The sequence below is a fragment of the Trachurus trachurus genome, assembly GCF_905171665.1.
Source record: "Trachurus trachurus genome assembly, chromosome: 13".
In the NCBI taxonomy this organism is placed as follows: Eukaryota; Metazoa; Chordata; class Actinopteri; order Carangiformes; family Carangidae; genus Trachurus; species Trachurus trachurus.
The window spans coordinates 8,052,006-8,069,533 of NC_139892.1; the positions used below are offsets into that span (position 1 = coordinate 8,052,006).

The 17,528-nt window shown below is 44.2% G+C and overlaps 1 protein-coding gene across 1 annotated transcript in view; it reads left to right on the top strand.

Moving 5' to 3' along the window:
• The window catches only part of myo18ab (myosin XVIIIA b), a 156,078-nt gene continuing 138,550 nt past the window's right edge, over positions 1-17,528 (top strand). Inside the window, exons 1-2 of the mRNA XM_083984950.1 lie at positions 1-146; positions 2,119-3,299. Of these exons, the coding sequence (XP_083841076.1) occupies positions 2,247-3,299 (1,053 nt within the window). The 5' untranslated portion in view covers positions 1-146; positions 2,119-2,246. The remainder of the gene's footprint in view (positions 147-2,118; positions 3,300-17,528) is intronic.

Below are 17,528 nucleotides of genomic sequence, written 5' to 3' on the forward strand. Positions count from 1 at the left end.
GCGGAGGGCAGGGGAGGCGGGCAGACGGAGCAGGCAGCCGGGGCTCGGCGGCTCCTTGTCCGGATCCCAGTCTGCTGCTCCAGGATCAGAAAAACGAGGGCAGAGAGCAGAGGAGCCAATTAGGCTAGTTAGTTAGCCTCAGCACGGTGGGCTCTGAATGAAAACAGAATAGGTTAAAGTTGGATTCTGGTTTTCTTTTGGAGCTTTTTGTTTAAAAAAAAGAAAAAGAGAAAAATCATGGCTCATATTATGTACATTTTTTTTTTTTTTTGGGAACAAGGTGGATATATTTCCTCCCGTGGTTAGGTAACCTCCCAAACAGTAGCTCCTCGGCTAGCTCACATAGCCGTGGAGCTACACCCAGTATTTCAGCCCTGTCACGGTTTTTGTTTGCCCCCCCTCCCCGGCCCTCCCTCTCCCTCCCCGGGGTGAAGGCGGCCGGACACCGGGGTGCTGCTGCTGCTGCTTTTTGCTTTGTCTCAGCCAGGTTGTGTGTTGTGGTTGGCTCGTTTTAACCCGGGTTTGGAAGCAGATAAACGGATGAAGAGGAGCTTTAATAGACAGACAGCAGCAGGTAACAACAACCAGCAGCAGCAGCAGCAGCAGCAGCAGCCTCGGTTCTTGGTTCATCCACCCCGGGCCCTTCCTCTCTGCTCCACGCCGAAGTTAATGACTGGAGTCCGGGGAAACTTGTTTGACATTATCCGCTGGTCTGCAACATGTCAACACACTCGAGTCTTTTTTTTTTTTTTTTTCCTTTTTCTTGCAGCTCTGCACTTTTTTCTTCCTTACAGTGTTTTTACAGTTTTAATAATAATCTGCCTCATGTCAACATGTGACCATCAATCACTGACTTATCGGCTCAGACGGCTGCCAGGCGCAAATTAGACAGTCATAACAACAACTCAGTGACAGCTTCCTAGCTGGGAGTGGGAGTAGTAGTGGTAGTAGTAGTGGTAGTACATGCATTGCTCAGCCTCAGGGGTTATTTATGACACAGTCTAATTAAAGTGGGACTCAGTGGTGGATCAAAAACAATTAGATTACAGGTCCCACGTTGTTTAAAGTTGGATTTCCATGTGTTATGACACAAAAAGGTCCAGTCCAGTTTTCTCCTTTAACAAGGAAACTGTCACTCATGTTTGTTTATTTCTGCAGTGTCATTTCAGTGGTGCAGTCTGCGTTGTTTCTCAGATTTAAAGGTCCTATATGAGACATTTAAAGTCTGGCTGTTGTTTCTCAGATTTAAAGGTCCTATATGAGACATTTAAAGTCTGGCTTGGAATGGTCCCATATGCTCTATATGTAGGACCTCTAAAAAGGTGGAGTACAGGATTAAGTTGATTTCATGTTTATCGTATGCAGTGTTACCTCAGCTTTATTATATAGGCTAAAGGTGGATGTTTGCATTAAAGTTCCATACAGTATGGAGGTAGATGTCCATGTGTAGTGTGATTATAAAGCAGCTCTAGGTTCTATATTAATACTGTGAAAGTATCAAAACCTCAGTCCACAGAGAAATGCACACAGCCTGTATTCAGAAACTGAGCCTTAAAACCAGCCGTCAGGAATTTCCTGTCACTTTGTGATGTCACAACAAAGCCCCGCCCCCTCACCACCTGGACCCACCATCCATCCAACAACTTGCAGGATTTAGTTTCTCTGAGAAAACAGAAAAACACTCATCCAATCAAAAGAGAGACTCAGAGCCTCCTGTCCTCTGATTGGCTGAAACCGACCTGTTGTTACTACACTGAACTAAAACTACATTGAGGTGGTTTTTAGATGATCTTATAGATCAACGCTTCATATAAAACACAGCAGACGTGTAGAATATAGGTCTTTAACAGCTCAGTCGATGCAGCTGAATGACTTTTATAGCTGAGTGGATTAATTGTGGTGTCATTAAAGTAGGAGACAGTTGTTTGTTTTTCAGCAGCAGGAATATGAGAGTAGATGTCTGGGATTTGATGTATGCTATGTAATGTAGTTATGATATGTATGTTGAATATACATATTATTTGTCACAGTAAAAGGTTTTTATATATTTTTTGTCCAGTTTCACATTTAGTATTTGTTGAATGTGACAGTGTTTGTCCTCTCTGTCTCTTCCCCCAGTGGATTTGTCCCTGTCGGTCACAGCGAACCCCCCCTCCCCTCCCCCCCAACCAGTGAACTGGACCAGCTCCACCTCCGTAGGGAAACCAGAGCCAGGTTGGACGGCGACGCAGCCTTGAGTTTTCACCATGTTCAACCTGATGAAAAAGGACAAAGAGAGGGAGGGCAGCAGGAAGGAGAAGAAGGATAAAAAGGAGAGGATGTCCGCGGCCGAGCTGCGCAGCCTGGAGGAGATGAGCATGCGGCGCGGCTTCTTCAACCTGAAGCGGGAGGCGAAGCGCGAGTCCAAGAACAAGCTGGAGATCTCCAACCCCATCCCCATCAAGGTGGCCAGCAGCAACGAGCTCACCCTCACCGACATCGAGTCGGACGGCCTGAGCAACCGGAGCAGCATGGTGCTGGACGACCAGCTCAGCGCCGCCAGCTCCACCGACGACCTGAAGGGCGAGGGAGGCGGCGGCGGCGGACAGGACGGACACCGCAGCTCGGTCCACGAGCGCGTGACCCACTTCGGCAACCTCGCCAAGCAGAACTCCTCGCAGGTGGGGCAGATGATGAAACGCTTCTCCTTTTCCCAGAGGAGCAAAGAGGAGAGTCCGTCGGAGAGCTCCACGCCATCGGGCCAGAACTCTGCCGCCCCGTCGCCGCACGTGGAGAACAAAGTTCTGGGCATGATCCGCAAACACAGCCTCAAGCAGCAGCAGCCGCAGCAGCAGCAGCAGCAGCCGCCCGAAGCGCCGGCCGCCAAAAAAGTCTGCATCCCGGAAATAGTGGACAAGACGTTCCCGGCGCAGCTGCAGCTCCCGGCCGTGGTCGCCCCCAGCGCGCCGGAGACGCGCGAGCTGGAGCTGCAGCGCCGCAACACCGGCGACTTTGGGTTTTCCTTGCGTCGCACCACCATGCTGGACCGCAGCGTGGACGGGGGCGTGTACCGGCGCGTGGTCCACTTCGCCGAGCCCGGCGCCGGCACCAAGGACCTGGCGCTGGGGCTGGTGCCCGGCGACCGGCTGGTGGAGATCAACGGGCGTAACGTGGAGAACAAGAACCGGGACGAGATCGTGGAGATGATCCGTCAGTCGGGAGACACGGTGAGGCTGAAGGTGCAGCCGATCCTGGAGCTGAGCGAGCTGAGCCGCTGCTGGCTGAGGAACACGGAGGGGCTGCGCCGCGAGGCCCGACATGTAAGCAGCTCGCCACTTTCTATTCTTTCTATTCTCTCGCTCGTTGTGACAGGTGGACGAACCGTCTCCTGTTGTCGGTGTCCTGATGTATGATCAATCTGTTTCTGAGGCGTCGTCTTCAGGTGTCTTATCATCACGATGTGGGAGGCGATACTTCCTGGATGCCATTTAAGGATATCTCAACATTTTGGCAAATTGGCCCATTGTCATAATCCCTATAGTTTTAGGAGTAGATTCTTTGCCTTTAATTGTCGGTGCAAGCTGTTTTTCGATCGGCGGAGCAGAGCCGTGAGCTGCTCAAAGCTACGCTACGGAGGCTCATGGGATTTCTTGGTTTCCCACATCAAACTCATCAAATACACAATCCAACAACTCCAAAATGCTCTGGTGGACAAGTTGTGACCTGCACATTCACCACGCTATGAGATAATAACGTATACACATTACACATGAAGCAAATACTTTTATTCATTTCATTTATTAGTTTATTTGAAATGGAACTCCACATATTCATTCACAAAAACAATTATTTGATGTAAATATGACAGATTTAGCTAGAGAGCTAATATCATGTGTAGTCCCATGGTCCACAAACAAATAAAATTACATTTAGACAAATGGTGAACATTGTAGTACATCATGGAACTACTTGCGCTTTTAAAATCCCTCCGCCCAGCAGCCGTGTCTGGAATGTAGTTCCAGCTGCATTTGCCTCTAAAACAACTCTGTCTCATGATGTTACATGATTATCTCATAGCGTGGTGAATGTGCAGGTCACAACTTGTCCACCAGAGCGTTTTGGAGTTGTTGGATTGTGTATTTGATGAGTTTGATGAGGGAAACCAAGAAATCCCATCAGCCTCCGTAGCGTAGCTCTGAGCAGCTCACGGCTCTGCTCTGCCAATCGAAAAACCGCTTGCACCGACAATTAAAGGTAACGAACCTACTGCTATGACTATAGGGATTATGGCAATGGGTGAATTTGCCAAAATGTTACACTATCCCTTTAAAACCGTGGCATCCTGCTGCCTGTATCTTACTGGAATGAAACATGCATGAGTCTGGTTTTAAATGCCAAGACGGGCGATAACACATTTGTTGACATTACTGTAAATTTTTCGCATAAATCCTTTAACAGCACAAATAAACTCTGCAGCCGAGGAAGCCGATGGTGGGCACAGATTTAATGGCACTCTGTGGGTTCGTCCCAGTTCCCTGGCTGTAATTGCATCCAGGTTTCCCTCTGCTGTGTGTTTTTATTTACATCCCGGGCCCCTCCCACTGACTGAAGACCTCAGTGAGGAACCGGGACGAGTCGAGGACGCGGCGCCGCATTTCTAGAGAAACGAGATTTGTTCCTTTTGCTGTGAACCGTCGTCAACGGTGACATCTGGTTCTCATGACAGCAGCACAGCTGGATCAGCTGCCTCTTGGCCTCAACAACCATAGTAAAAAAAAAAAAAGTGTTTTCCACCAGGAGCACAGAGCCGGTGTTGTTCACCCTGATTCCCCCGTTTAAAAAAAAAAACATAATGTATTTGTGAAATAACGCATCTGTGCAGATTAATGCAATCACAGTGTGTAACTGTTAGTGCTCAAACAGGAGCACACATGCAATAGGAATGATATTTATTCTTCTTCTTTATTCATAATTTAAGCCAACAGTTTGATCCAATGATACAAAGATCAGAACCACTGTTATTCTTATCAATAAACTCAGTTGATTGTTGTCTTCTTACCAACTGAAGACACAGTGATCCACCATTTTCAATTTGATGGTGAATCTGAAAAACATATCAAATCTAAAACTTGGTACTAAAACCAAGTGTGATTTATTACATAATTACAATATACACAGAACAATAATTAAAAATATCAGTATCAGATGTTGAATCACTGTAGATATTTTTTTTATAAAGGGGGTGTGGCTCCTCCGAGCAGGAATTACATCTAGACAACAGGATTTCCGGATCCAGTCAGACGGCCTGAGGAGCAGGGATGAATCCAGGGCTACAACTAACGATTATTTTCATTATCGATGAATCTGTTGATTATTTAAACGATTAATTGATTAGTTGTTTGGTCAATAAAATGTTAAAAAATATTGAAAAATGTCCACAAACCAAAGACAGACAGTTTATTGTCATAAAGGAACAAAGAAACCAGAAATATTCACATTTAAGAAGCGAAGAGAATTTGGACTTTTTTGCTTCAAAAACTACTCAAACCGATTATTCGATTATCAAAATAGTTGACGATTAATTAAATAATCAATTATAGAAGGAACTGGGACGTGTCCATGTTGACGTGTTGGTTGGTTGTGTGTGTTTGCCCATGGTTTTACTGTACGCTGTGTCTGATCAAGGTTTCCTTGCTAATTTTATTTTTATTTGTGCCTTTTCATTGGTTTGAAGAGTTGGCTTTTTCTGGAGCCTGTTCTGACTCCACAGTCCGGTTTCCTATTGTTCTGTAGTTTCTCTTTTTTTTTTGCAGTGATCAACAACAATGGTCTGCTGCTTTGATTCACCCACACATACTTTTCTCTGAGGCTGAAAAGGCCCCGTCTCTTTCAAACACCATTCATCCCTGATAAATGTCTGTTTCCAGTGTTTGTTGTCGCGTTAAGAAAGATGCACTGAGGTATTTCTGTGCATTGATATCATCATAATGAAGACCATTTCTTCATTGATAGTCGGTTCTACAGATATACAGGTCTACATATACATGTCTGTGCAGACTTTGTGTTTAGACTTTGTGTTTGATTCTATGTGAAGGTCGTCAGTCGACCGGTACGGGTGGGGATGGGCTCAGACACTGTGACCCTACAAAGGATGAGTGGATAAAATGGATGGAAGGATTAATGAATATTTCATAATCAGTGAAAATGAATGAGTTGCATCCAGCCCCACACCATGTGGAATCTGTGTTAACTTTATTTAACACCTAACATCTGACAGACAAGTGGAGCAGCTGGTCTGACCGGGCCAGGTTGTCGTTAATCATCTACATCTACAACAAACAGAGTTCACCACTCTGCTGCTCTCTCTTTCTGCTTTTCACTCCAGTTTCCAGTTGTTTCCCCGTCTGCACTCTGACTAAGCTACCGTCGACAAAAGTCAGCGTTTCCTGCACAGATGTTTCACATTAAAGGCTTTCCCCAAATGTCTCAGTAGGTGTGCCCTTAACGCTGTCCTTAAAGGCTTTTAATGTGAAATCTTGTGTGCGGACCGCGTCGATAAGTCAGAATCGATCGAGGATTTGCTGCTTCATCATCATCATTTCTCACTGTGGATCTCTGCGATCGATTATCAAAGTATTGATACCTTTTCAAATGGTCTCAAAGTGATTGAATGTGCAGTGGGGGTGTGAAGATACGCTGCATTAGCAGTAGCCCAGTGTCCTCCAGTATAGGCTCAATGTCTTGATCATGGCCTGTTTGGCAGCGCCAGAGAGGCTTTCTTTGTTTGCCTCCATTGGCCTCGGTTCAAGGGTCCTTGTGACACAGTCAGCCTGAAAGGAGCTCTAATCCCCCCCCTCCTCCTCCTCCTCCCTTTCTCACCACAATTGAATTCATCTGCTCTGGTCGGCAGGGAGTGACTCTGTGCAGCCCATGTTGTCCTTTTCCTCTAACGTGGGACAGAAGCAGCGACTGACTGACTGACTGATGGTGGAGCCGGTGGAAAAACATCCCACCACGCTCTGCTCGGTGTCATGTGACGAGTTGTTAGGGCGATTTCCATGGAGCAAACAGGAAGTACACACACTACTAGGGTGGGCTTTGTTTGAGTGTATAGGCAGTGTTGGGTCAAACACACACACCAGTGTTTCCTCTAGGATGTTTTCTGTGGTTTACAGTCAGGGAAGTAAGGAGAGTCAGGGAACGGCATATGCGCGCCCTGACTGACAGACAAATGGTCAGAAACAACCGGCCCACCAGGTTACACGCTGGTGATTTGATTGGATAGTAATAAGTCATGAAAGAAAATCAATCAAACTTGATGTCAGTTATTTATAGGTGTTAGCTACAAGTTTAATTCCTCTCATCCAGTAAGTGACTCGCCCGCTCTCGCTCCAACCTTCAATTGTACTGGTTGCCAGCTACTACGGCTAGTAGCTAAAGCTAAGCTAACGCTAACCGTATTTAACGAGCAGCAGCTCCGGTGTTGACGGCAGACTGGAAACACATCTGAATCATTTCACACTAACTCACCTGACAATCCCGCAGCATCACGCCTGCACTGGAAACGTTACCAGCTGATCGTTAGTTAGCATTAGCATTAGCACGATGCCATTTTCTCCACATAGCTATCAGAATCTGGCCCCCCCTGAGCTCCGCCTCACGTGACATCAACAAACTAATGCTGTTGGTGTAGAGATCATTTCATGCCGACGTTGCCAACGTAACCAGATGTAAATATTTATATATTTTGGACCCGTCAAAATTTATAAAACAATTATTTATCTACTATAAAAAGATAAATTCTGTAAAATTAATACTTTTATTCTGCACCCCTCTAGACGTTCTGTGGATGTATTATTTTTGAAGAGTTAATCGTTTTGATGAAAAAGTTGTAGCTCTAACCTTAAAGGTCCAATCCCAGCCTTACCTGCCGGGGTATCCCACTGATTCTCTTATGGATGGAGGGGTGGGGCTATTTTTAAAGGACCAGTGACACAAATTCCCAAGAATGGGCTGAATAAACCAGCTAGATGGCTGCGCAAGCAACTAAAGAGACATGTTAATGTTTGTATTTTCACCATTAATAAGGATTTTAATATTACTGCAACCATCTTATGTTGCATACGATCTTGTATCCAAATTTTACTCCATAGATACTGTAGGTTTTCAGAAAATCAATAGTATAGGGTTGGACTGTTCCTGTTCTTGATTTGCATGACAGTCCCACATTTTTACATTCTTGTCTGCTCCAGCAGATGACGTCCGAAATGTAACAAAAGCCCAGCAGCAGTGAATTAGCTGAACTTTTTAACTTTTCATCTGATATCAGTGCGACGTGGTGTCTCACTTTATAAGGCAACATTTTTACTCCTACACCTAAATCTGCATTTTCCTTGCTTCTCGTTCTTTATCTCCCCTCCCTCTCTCCCTCGCTCTTTTGCCTTGGTCAGGTGTCAAGGTGTCGATTTTTACTGCAGCACATCACTGCTGCAAAATGTAGGTCTGCTGCAATATTAAGGAAACACTGCACACACAAGTTTTCCCATCCTTTGGCATCAGACTTTATCTCTGCAGTTGATTTGTGTGTGTGTGTGTGTTAAACAGCAGGCCTGTCTGTGTCTCTTTGTGCACTTAAACGAACTCCACCAGCTTGACCACTGGTTTCAATAAAGGCGAGCCCACAGAGAGGTCGTCCATCAGTCCTGACAAAGGGTTTTTAACAGGACACTGCATCTGCCCCGTCACATAACTCCCAGCTCCAACACTAGCTCCCAGACTGTCTATGTTTTATTATGATTCTGATGCAACTCTGGAACAGTGATGAATAGGAATGGAACAGAAATTTTAAATATTAGTAAAACCTGCCATTTTCTAACCTCTCAAATACCTTTTAATGTGAGAAATAAGTGACATAATGAGTTATGTTTTCTTGTTAAATCAGCCCTTCAGCTGGGGCTACTCACTGATCCTGAGCCAAGTTTGTATCTGAGCTTCCAGCGAATCCTGGTTGAAAAAGCTTTTGTTTATTTAAGATATCAATGATGAAAAGGCTATCAGAGAGAGCAAGAAACTGGCATTTTATGATCTTGTTTTCAATAACTGAGCTTGAGTCATCTTAAAACCACATTGAGTTCATTTTTAGTTCTTAAAACCACAAATATGTCTTCTTGAATCCCACCATGAGGGGATCAGGTATGAAGAACTAGAGGGATCCAGGAGTAAACAAATCGTAGCTGGTACTGTAAATGATTATTGTCTTGATTAATGATTAGTTTGGTCGACCAAATGTCCGAAAATATTTGAAATAATCATACAACATCAAGCTTTAAACACAGATCCCAGCAGTCATCTTTGAGAGTACAGTGTTATCATAACGGATAGAAAATTATGTAAATAATATCCAGGCTGTAATAACCTGGAATAATCCTCTAAAAGAGGGGATTGGATTTGACAAAGCGGCATTGTGGCTGTTCCCAGTAAAACTGCAGCAGTCGGGATTAAACAGCTGAAATCACTCAGCGTTTGTGTCAGTCCATCTGAAGCCGGAGCCAGAAGTCTTCCACACAAACACGGACACATTAAGATTTAATCAAGATTTGGAAGCGGACGGACAGGATGCGCCCATTCTTCTAGCTGTGACCAGCGTGGGCAGGATGTTCTAAAAACAGGCACTGAGAGGTCTGAAGAGAGGAAGAGCCAGGTTCGCTCTGAACCAACACTTAGGACAATCACTGGCTCACACATAAGACAAGCAAGGCCAGGTACTCTCCAGATAGGACAAGCAGTAGCTGATAAACATACAGTATATGGCCACTTTGAAGAAAACACGTGTTCCTGGTGTCTCTCTAGGCTTTCTGTGATAATAAAGGTTAGCCTAAGGTTTAGATGTAGGGTGAGGAAAGTTGATTTACATAGCACCATTCAAACACAAGTGCTTTACATATGGGAATAAGTAGAAGATTGTTGGCATTGAAATGCTTTTATGAATTAAAATGTTTGAATATATAATAGTTATATTCATAACTTGTTGGGTCCAAGACCATTAAGTAGTAGGATTTTACAATCTGTCCTTTGGGCACATGGGAAGCCAGAGCAGTGATTTTGGTCACCATTGTAATGTGACTGAAGTAAACACCTGAATGTTTTTTCTCTAGTAGGGTAGTCGGTGCATTTAAGATTGTAATAGACTGATTTTGTAAATGTTTTGTAATGTGTCTGATGAATTTCAGGCTTCATTTATAAGTTTTAGTGTCACGGATCAATGTGAGCTAACTTTTAAAGGGACTACGAGAAGTTTTGGAAAGCGTTTTCACACTACATCAGATCAGATACCATCGTAACGGCGATTCGGTGGTGTTATTCCCATGACCCGTCCGGGAAACGGGTCTTTCAGAGCTTTCGCCCGTCCGGGAAACCGAAAGTAGGAAATGCTGGGCGAGCCGACCACTAAATAATAATATCAAAATTACGATAAAGACAAAACGATATATTTATTGAAAATGGACCCTTTAACAAGTGGGTAACGTAGATTCATCCACATTAATCTGAGATGTTTTTTTATAACCAAATACAAACTCCTCGTTGTGCCTTTAATCTTTCTGTGTTGGGGCCTAAAGCAATTTGTTGTCAATGCAAGTACTTGGTGAATTTCATCACGTGGTGACACCATTATGAACAGTTGTGTGGCATCTTCCTAATCATTAGATGGTTGTAGGTTGAGATATTGCATAATCTGAGCAAGGTTGAGCATGTAAATGTTGAATAGTAGAGGCCCAAGAACGAGGCCTTGAGGAACTCCACGTGTGATTTTTACTTGTTCGGACTCATAATTACAAACCAACACAAATTGGATGTTTATTAACATCCAATACTTTTAGAGGTAATGCTGGGGATCTGGACAAGACAAGAGTGGAGATTCAACCCTGAACTGCTGTTTTGATTTCTGAATGAAAGTCAGTGTACTTAGTTAATTGTTGATCTAAGATTCAGCAGCATCCTCAATCCTGAATCTGAATTGGACGAGTTGCTTTGTTGCGTGTTGTTGCTCTTTCTCCTCAGATTTCCTCTCAAATCCAAATCTCCAAAAAGGCTGGAATCTGTACACGAGCTTCTGTCTGAATTACCGCTCTGGCTCTGGAAGCTGGCGTCCTCCTTTGTGGATATTCTACCAGCAACCGCACACTCATAACGAGTCTGTTAGCCAGGACCGTGTACAGTGTGGAAACGGTTAAGCAAACGTGTTGGCTTGTAAATCTGCTGCTGAGTTGTAGACTTTAGCCCCCAAACTATCTGAAACTTGCGGCAGGAATCCAGATTGAAGAGGCCTGGAAGGAGAGTGGAGGCCGGAGCGTGAGAGAGAGAGAGACAGAGAGAGAGAGTGGAGGTTAAAATAGTCAGAAGCCATCTTCACTTGTCTTAACAGGCTGACTGGAACCAGCGGGAAGCAGGCCTCTCCCTTTAGGTCTCACTCTGGTATTTGTGGAATCTGCTTTGGAACAAATAGACCACTTCCTGACCCTCTCCCCCTGGGATTTTCTTATGGAGGAAGAGGAATGAGGTTCTGAGGCTGAGGGCCGATGCAGGGGGGGAGAGAGAACTTGATGGTCTTTGAATGTGTTTGATGAAGAGGATTGTTTTCTAAAACTTGACTGCATGCCAAGCTGTTGGTTCCTAGCGCTGTGGCTTCAGTTTTGAATGGATAAAATCTCCATTACGGCACATTAATCTAGGCTCAATATCTGAAATCTCTCATATTCAAAAGCTCTCTGACTTTTTGCCGTTGCTCCAGATTGTGGTCGGGTGCTTCCTGTTTTCTTTAAGTATCCTCGGCATGTACTTATGACTTGTATGATTCGCCCCACCTCTGGCAAATGGTCCAACAACTCACACTGTATGTCATGACATCAACATGAACATCAAGTTCAATAAACTCTCTGAAGACCTCTGTGGAAAAGGGATTAAATCCATTTCTTAAGGTCAAACTGAGCAACCAGGCAAAGCAGAGCCTTGGTCAGGGAGTTGGCCTAGACCAGGAACAACAGTCATAACTCCCCCCAAAGATTGAAGAACCTGCTGGACGACCATGTCGACACCAATTCATCAGTCGGGCCTTCATGGTAGAGTGGCGAAAGTGAAGCCACCTTGAGTTAAAATGTGTTTGACAGCCCACTTGGAATTTGTCAAACAGCTTTTAAATGACTCTGAGAGCGTGAGGAAATATTACCTGGATAATACCTTCCCTATGGTGAAGCATGTCGATGACAGCATCATGGACCGGGGGGGGGGGGGGGGGGGGGGGGGCTTCTCAGCAACAGGAGGATTGGCCTGAACTGAGGAAAGGTGAATGCAGATGAATTGAAAGAGTCATTGAAGAAGAAGCGAAGTAACCTGAGACACAGGTGACGGCTCATCTTACAACCTGTTAATGAGCCGATACATATCGCCAAGACAACGCTGGGAGTGGCTTCAGGACAAGTTTGGACTGTCCTTTAGCGTCCTTGACGCTTCCCAATCCAAATATGACGGAGTCTATTAAGAACAATGTGACAAACTGACCAACTCTGCATGTCTTGTCCAAAACTCATAGAGACTTAAAGGGATAGTTCAACATTTTGGCAAATTGGCCCATTGTCATAATCCCGATAGTCTTAGCAGTAGGTTCGTTACCTTTAATTGTCAGTGCAAGGTGTTTTTAGAACGGCAGAGCAGAGCCGTGAGCTGCTCAGAGCTATACTACGGAGGCTAATGGGATTTCTTGGTTTCCCTCGAAAACAACTCTGTCTCATAACGTTGTGTTATTATCTCATAGCGTGGTGAATATACAAGTCACAACTTGTCCACGAGAGCGTTGGATTGTGTATTTGATGAGTTTGATGAGGGAAACCAAGAAATCCCATCAGCCTCCGTAGCATAGCTCTGAGCAGCTTGCGACTCTGCTCCGCCGTTCTAAAAATAGCTTGCACCGACAATTAAAGGATTAATGAACCTACTGCTATGACTATAGTGATTATGGCAATGGGCCAATTTGCCAAAATGTTTTACTATCCTTTTAACAAAGAAGACTCAAAGCGTCTTTTACCAAGTACGGAAATAGAAGGCTAAATACATCCAAGAAATTTTGGGTTTATTTATTAACACATTGTCACTTTGTCATGGTGGTTTGCCGAGTGAAGATTGATGGTTTATTAGAAGTGTCAGATACTGAAGAGCAGAATAACAAATATTCAGCCTGCAGAGGTTTTTTCTTCTGTAGATCATTAGATCCAGGAATAGCTGACTGTCCTCCAGCTTTTGTAAGCCTCTTTCCTAAATGTCCACCACTCAGACTTTCTGTCGAGTGTCGGCTAATGAAATCGTCTTGTCTGTGATTTATCAACCTCTTTGACGGATCATGTGATGCATCGCAGCGGCAGACACAGTGTGCATCACAGATGTTGCGAAGGCTTAATGCAGCAACAAGTGTGAGAGCATTTCCTTCTTAATCTGTGTCTTCACCTCCTGGTCACAGGATGTGAGACAGATGCTCCTTTCAGTTCCAGAATAAACTGTGTTTACTGTCACACTGTGAATTAGTTATATAATATACTGTATAATGAGCCTGCAGGTCAACGTGAACAGCAAAGTTGCACCTCTTATATTGCCCTGTTTACCGCCAGTAAACCTTTAAGGCCAGATTCTTTCACTTGCTCCTTCAGACTATGGGACATTACATGATTATCTTGTTGTTGCTGGAGGAATACAACTTGATATAATGAGTTTTTTTTTCTTCTTTTGAGGTTTTGATTGGATAAGTACGGGGGGGAAATGCCTTTTTGGAGACAGACTGAATCACGTGCACCTGAAAAACAGGCCCAAAAAGCAGCAGTAAATCTGATTTAAGTCATTAAAATCAAATTACTGGATAGAAGAAGGCAGCGATTTCTGAGACAAACAGTTGTTTCAGTTTTGATTCCCAGGGGCTGCATCTTAAATGTGCAGTGTAATCCTGTGCATTAGCAGAGAGGTTACATACCCGAGGCTCGACTGGTTTGCATGAGTCAAACTACACATGAATGCATGTGAGTGTGTGTGTGTGTGTGTGTGTGCTTGTGTGTGAAGGAGCTAATGAGCGTAATCACACACGCCCGTCTTTACAATCAGTGCAGAAGAATTCCTGCTCAGCTCCACTAAGTCTCTGTGACCGGACTGTTTGGAAATGGAAACACTTGACTGAAGAGGATGAAATGTTTTCATCTGCTGCTGCTGCTGAAGCTGAAGCTCTAGTCTATTGTTGTTGCTCAATAATCCCTTATATAGTGATTGTGGTTTCGCTGAAATATTCAAATATGACATCTGGATTCCTTGTTTTGATTCTCATCCCACGGGCAATTGGGGGGCTGAAGCGGGCCGCCATTATTTTCTGTAACCACATACCGCCAAGTCCGAAACTTTATTATTCAGGCAGAGGCTTGGCTCCTTCCTTCAGTGTCAAATTATCAGGTTTACAGCAGAATACTACCGCCGCGTTGATGAGCGTGTTTTGGTTTTCGGCGTGTTTGCGTTGTAAATGAGCGGCCCTCCGGTTTTGTTTCGATGGCATGCCGCGGCTCAAGACGAACAGGCGCTGAAAGGCTGAAAGGCTCGCTTCATTCCTCAAGCGTTTCCTGTCGCTCCTCAGTGTGCGAGAGTTCAGAGAGAGCAGCCGGGTCGGGACGGGGCAGGACGCAGGAATGCTATAGGACGAGTTGTAGAAGAATGTGATGAGCGACACACACACAGAAACACACATGTCACACACATACGCGCACACGTCTGAGTTGTTTAAATCACATCTATACAGAAACAATGAGCCAGGTTAGGATGTGATTAATGGCAGACAGAACGGTGGCTGAACCGCAAAGTCGAGCTCTAAAAATATCACACATCAAGACAGTGCTGTCTCTGCTCACACACACACGCACACACACACACACACACACACACACACACACACACACACACACACACACACACACACACACACACACACACACACACACACACACACACTGTGCCAAAAATAGCAGACTGAAAGAATGCACTCGCTGAAGACTAAAAGGTTAATCACAAAAATGACATGTAATTGAAATATGCAGTGCCGGGGTTTTTTTTTTTCCAAAACGTCTTTATTGAGTTTTCATTACACAGCCATTAGCATTATTATGCAATATATTACATAATATAGAACAAAAATAAATTCTCTCTCCCTGACCTAAAATAACATAGAGTCGGTCATACACTTCAACAGTGTCTCTCTATATATATACAGTATATACCTCAACGACATGAACATGACAGGCCTCCCTCCTCTCCTGTGGTTTACTGATAAGAATCTTTTCCTGGTTTCTCCTCCTATAGCTCCACTTTGTGTTCAACATTTGATAGTTTCCAAATTTACTCTGAAGCATCGGATTTGTTGCTACACTGTCAGATCCTCCTCCCGATCGTCCAGTTTACAGCTGCAGCCTGAAGTCGCGTTTCCAATTCCATTTTGAATTTGTGCTTCAAAAAACTTGAGTGGAAATACCAAAAAAAAATTTTGCGCAAGGAGGAAGTGCAAAATTTTCCGTATTGATTTAACGGTGGGAATCACCAGATGCACTGTGTGACAATTATATCACGATACCTTATTCACTTTTTCCAACTGCAAATCAACTTTCTGCAAATGAAAACTTTGTTGACATCTGTTAAACGTATTAGTCAGTTCAGATCCATACTTGGCATCCGTATATCGTTATACAGTACAATATTGCCATGTAAAACCCAGTTTCCCCAGCCCTAGTATCGATACAGATAAATGCGCGTTAGCACCACGGAAACGGATAGGCGAACAAGTTATGCACTCAAATGATGACGTCTGGGCGGCGGTTTATATAGCAACCGTTAGCCTTCTACGACGTCTCTGAATTGCTCCCAACAAAGACCACATATCTGGAATATTATTTCTTCAAAACTCTCCTTTTTATCTTCTGTCTTTCGCCACCGGCTTTCCCATTGGTTTACCTTTTTGTCGTCGCACTTATGTCATTGCGCACGGTGTCTTCTTTCTTCTGCAGATTCGCAGCTGACTCGAGAGTAAGTGCATAACTGTAGTGGATGGAAATACGTTCAAATAATGCATTTCCTTTTGCCGCATACATAAAAATTTGCTCAGGATTTGCGATACAAATTGGATGGAAACATGACTAGAGACTAAAGGACTGTAATTGTTTTGGTTACATGCTGTCATTCCGACATCCCACTACTCCGACATACCACAATTCCAACATGCCATGGTCCCACCATTCCGACAAGGCTTTCAATATAAGGAAATGTGCCCTACTCAACAGGTGACTCATATTTCTCTGGACTCTCTACTTCTGGACTCTCTATCTATCTGGCCTGACCAAACCCAACCAGTCCAAAATCTTTTGGGAAAAAAATACGCTATTACAGGAATTGTCGGAAAGGCAGGATGTTTAAAAAAAGAAAAAAAATACCGTCATTCCGACCATAGGAGGCAAGAATTGTCGGATGATGGGACGTTTGATAGATAATTAAGTGTTGCCATTTAGACAATTAGAGGCCTATGTCAGACTGGTGGGATGTTGGAATGGCGGTTGCCCCACGGTCGTTTCCCTCCAGAAGTTCTTTATTTTGTCTGAATGTTCCTTTAACCTCATGATAAAAGTAGAGTTTATAAAGTAGAGTGTGTCTGAGTTGATAGATATATTTATATCTGTGTGTATCTGTGCTGGGCTCTTGGAGGTGATGTTTGATGTTTGATGCTCGGAGCTAAACGCTAACGTCGACATGTGCAGGTGTTTGTCTAGAAAGCGAACGCCCTCTGGCTCCGCGCTGTGGGAGTGAATCTGAGCTGCTGCCTTCAACTTCTCCTCTTCCTCTGTGCAGCAGCTCGTGGTCGTGGTCGACCAGATAGATAAGCCGATGACTCATCATCTGCTAATCTTTATGATTGCGGAGACATAATGTGGCGGTGGTTAGTCACCCGTCAGTCCGGCGGACTCGGCTGTCAGAGGATTACGTTGGCCTGATGCTCCTGATTTACCCAAACACGCAGGTTAACCCTGCACCGATAGGCTCTTAATCCTCTTTAGGGTTTTTCACTGCTGGGGGTTAAATTAAAGTGGGGTGGAGGTGGGGGGGTGGGGGGTTAAACTGAGCCTCTGCTGCCTCTGAGTGGGGTAATGAGGCAGGTTAGAGGGGTGGTAAAGGCAATTTAAAGGATCTGTCTGGTGTTACGCCTCATTTTTCTGAGAGTGTGTGAAGCGTGTTAAAGGTGTTTGTCTCATCAGTAACCGGCAGAGTCAGATTGTGGTTTTTATGGCTGTTGCAAAATGAGAAAAATGTCTAATAATACCAGTCTAAATGTGTCTTTATTGAAGATTTGTGATGCCAATGATGCACATATGGGTATAGTGCCCACATGTGACAAGTCTGTATATCTTATATTACCACGATAATCCTTGGTCTCTTGTCGCCATAGTATAGATGAAAATAGGGCTGCACAATTATTCACAAAGCAATTGCAA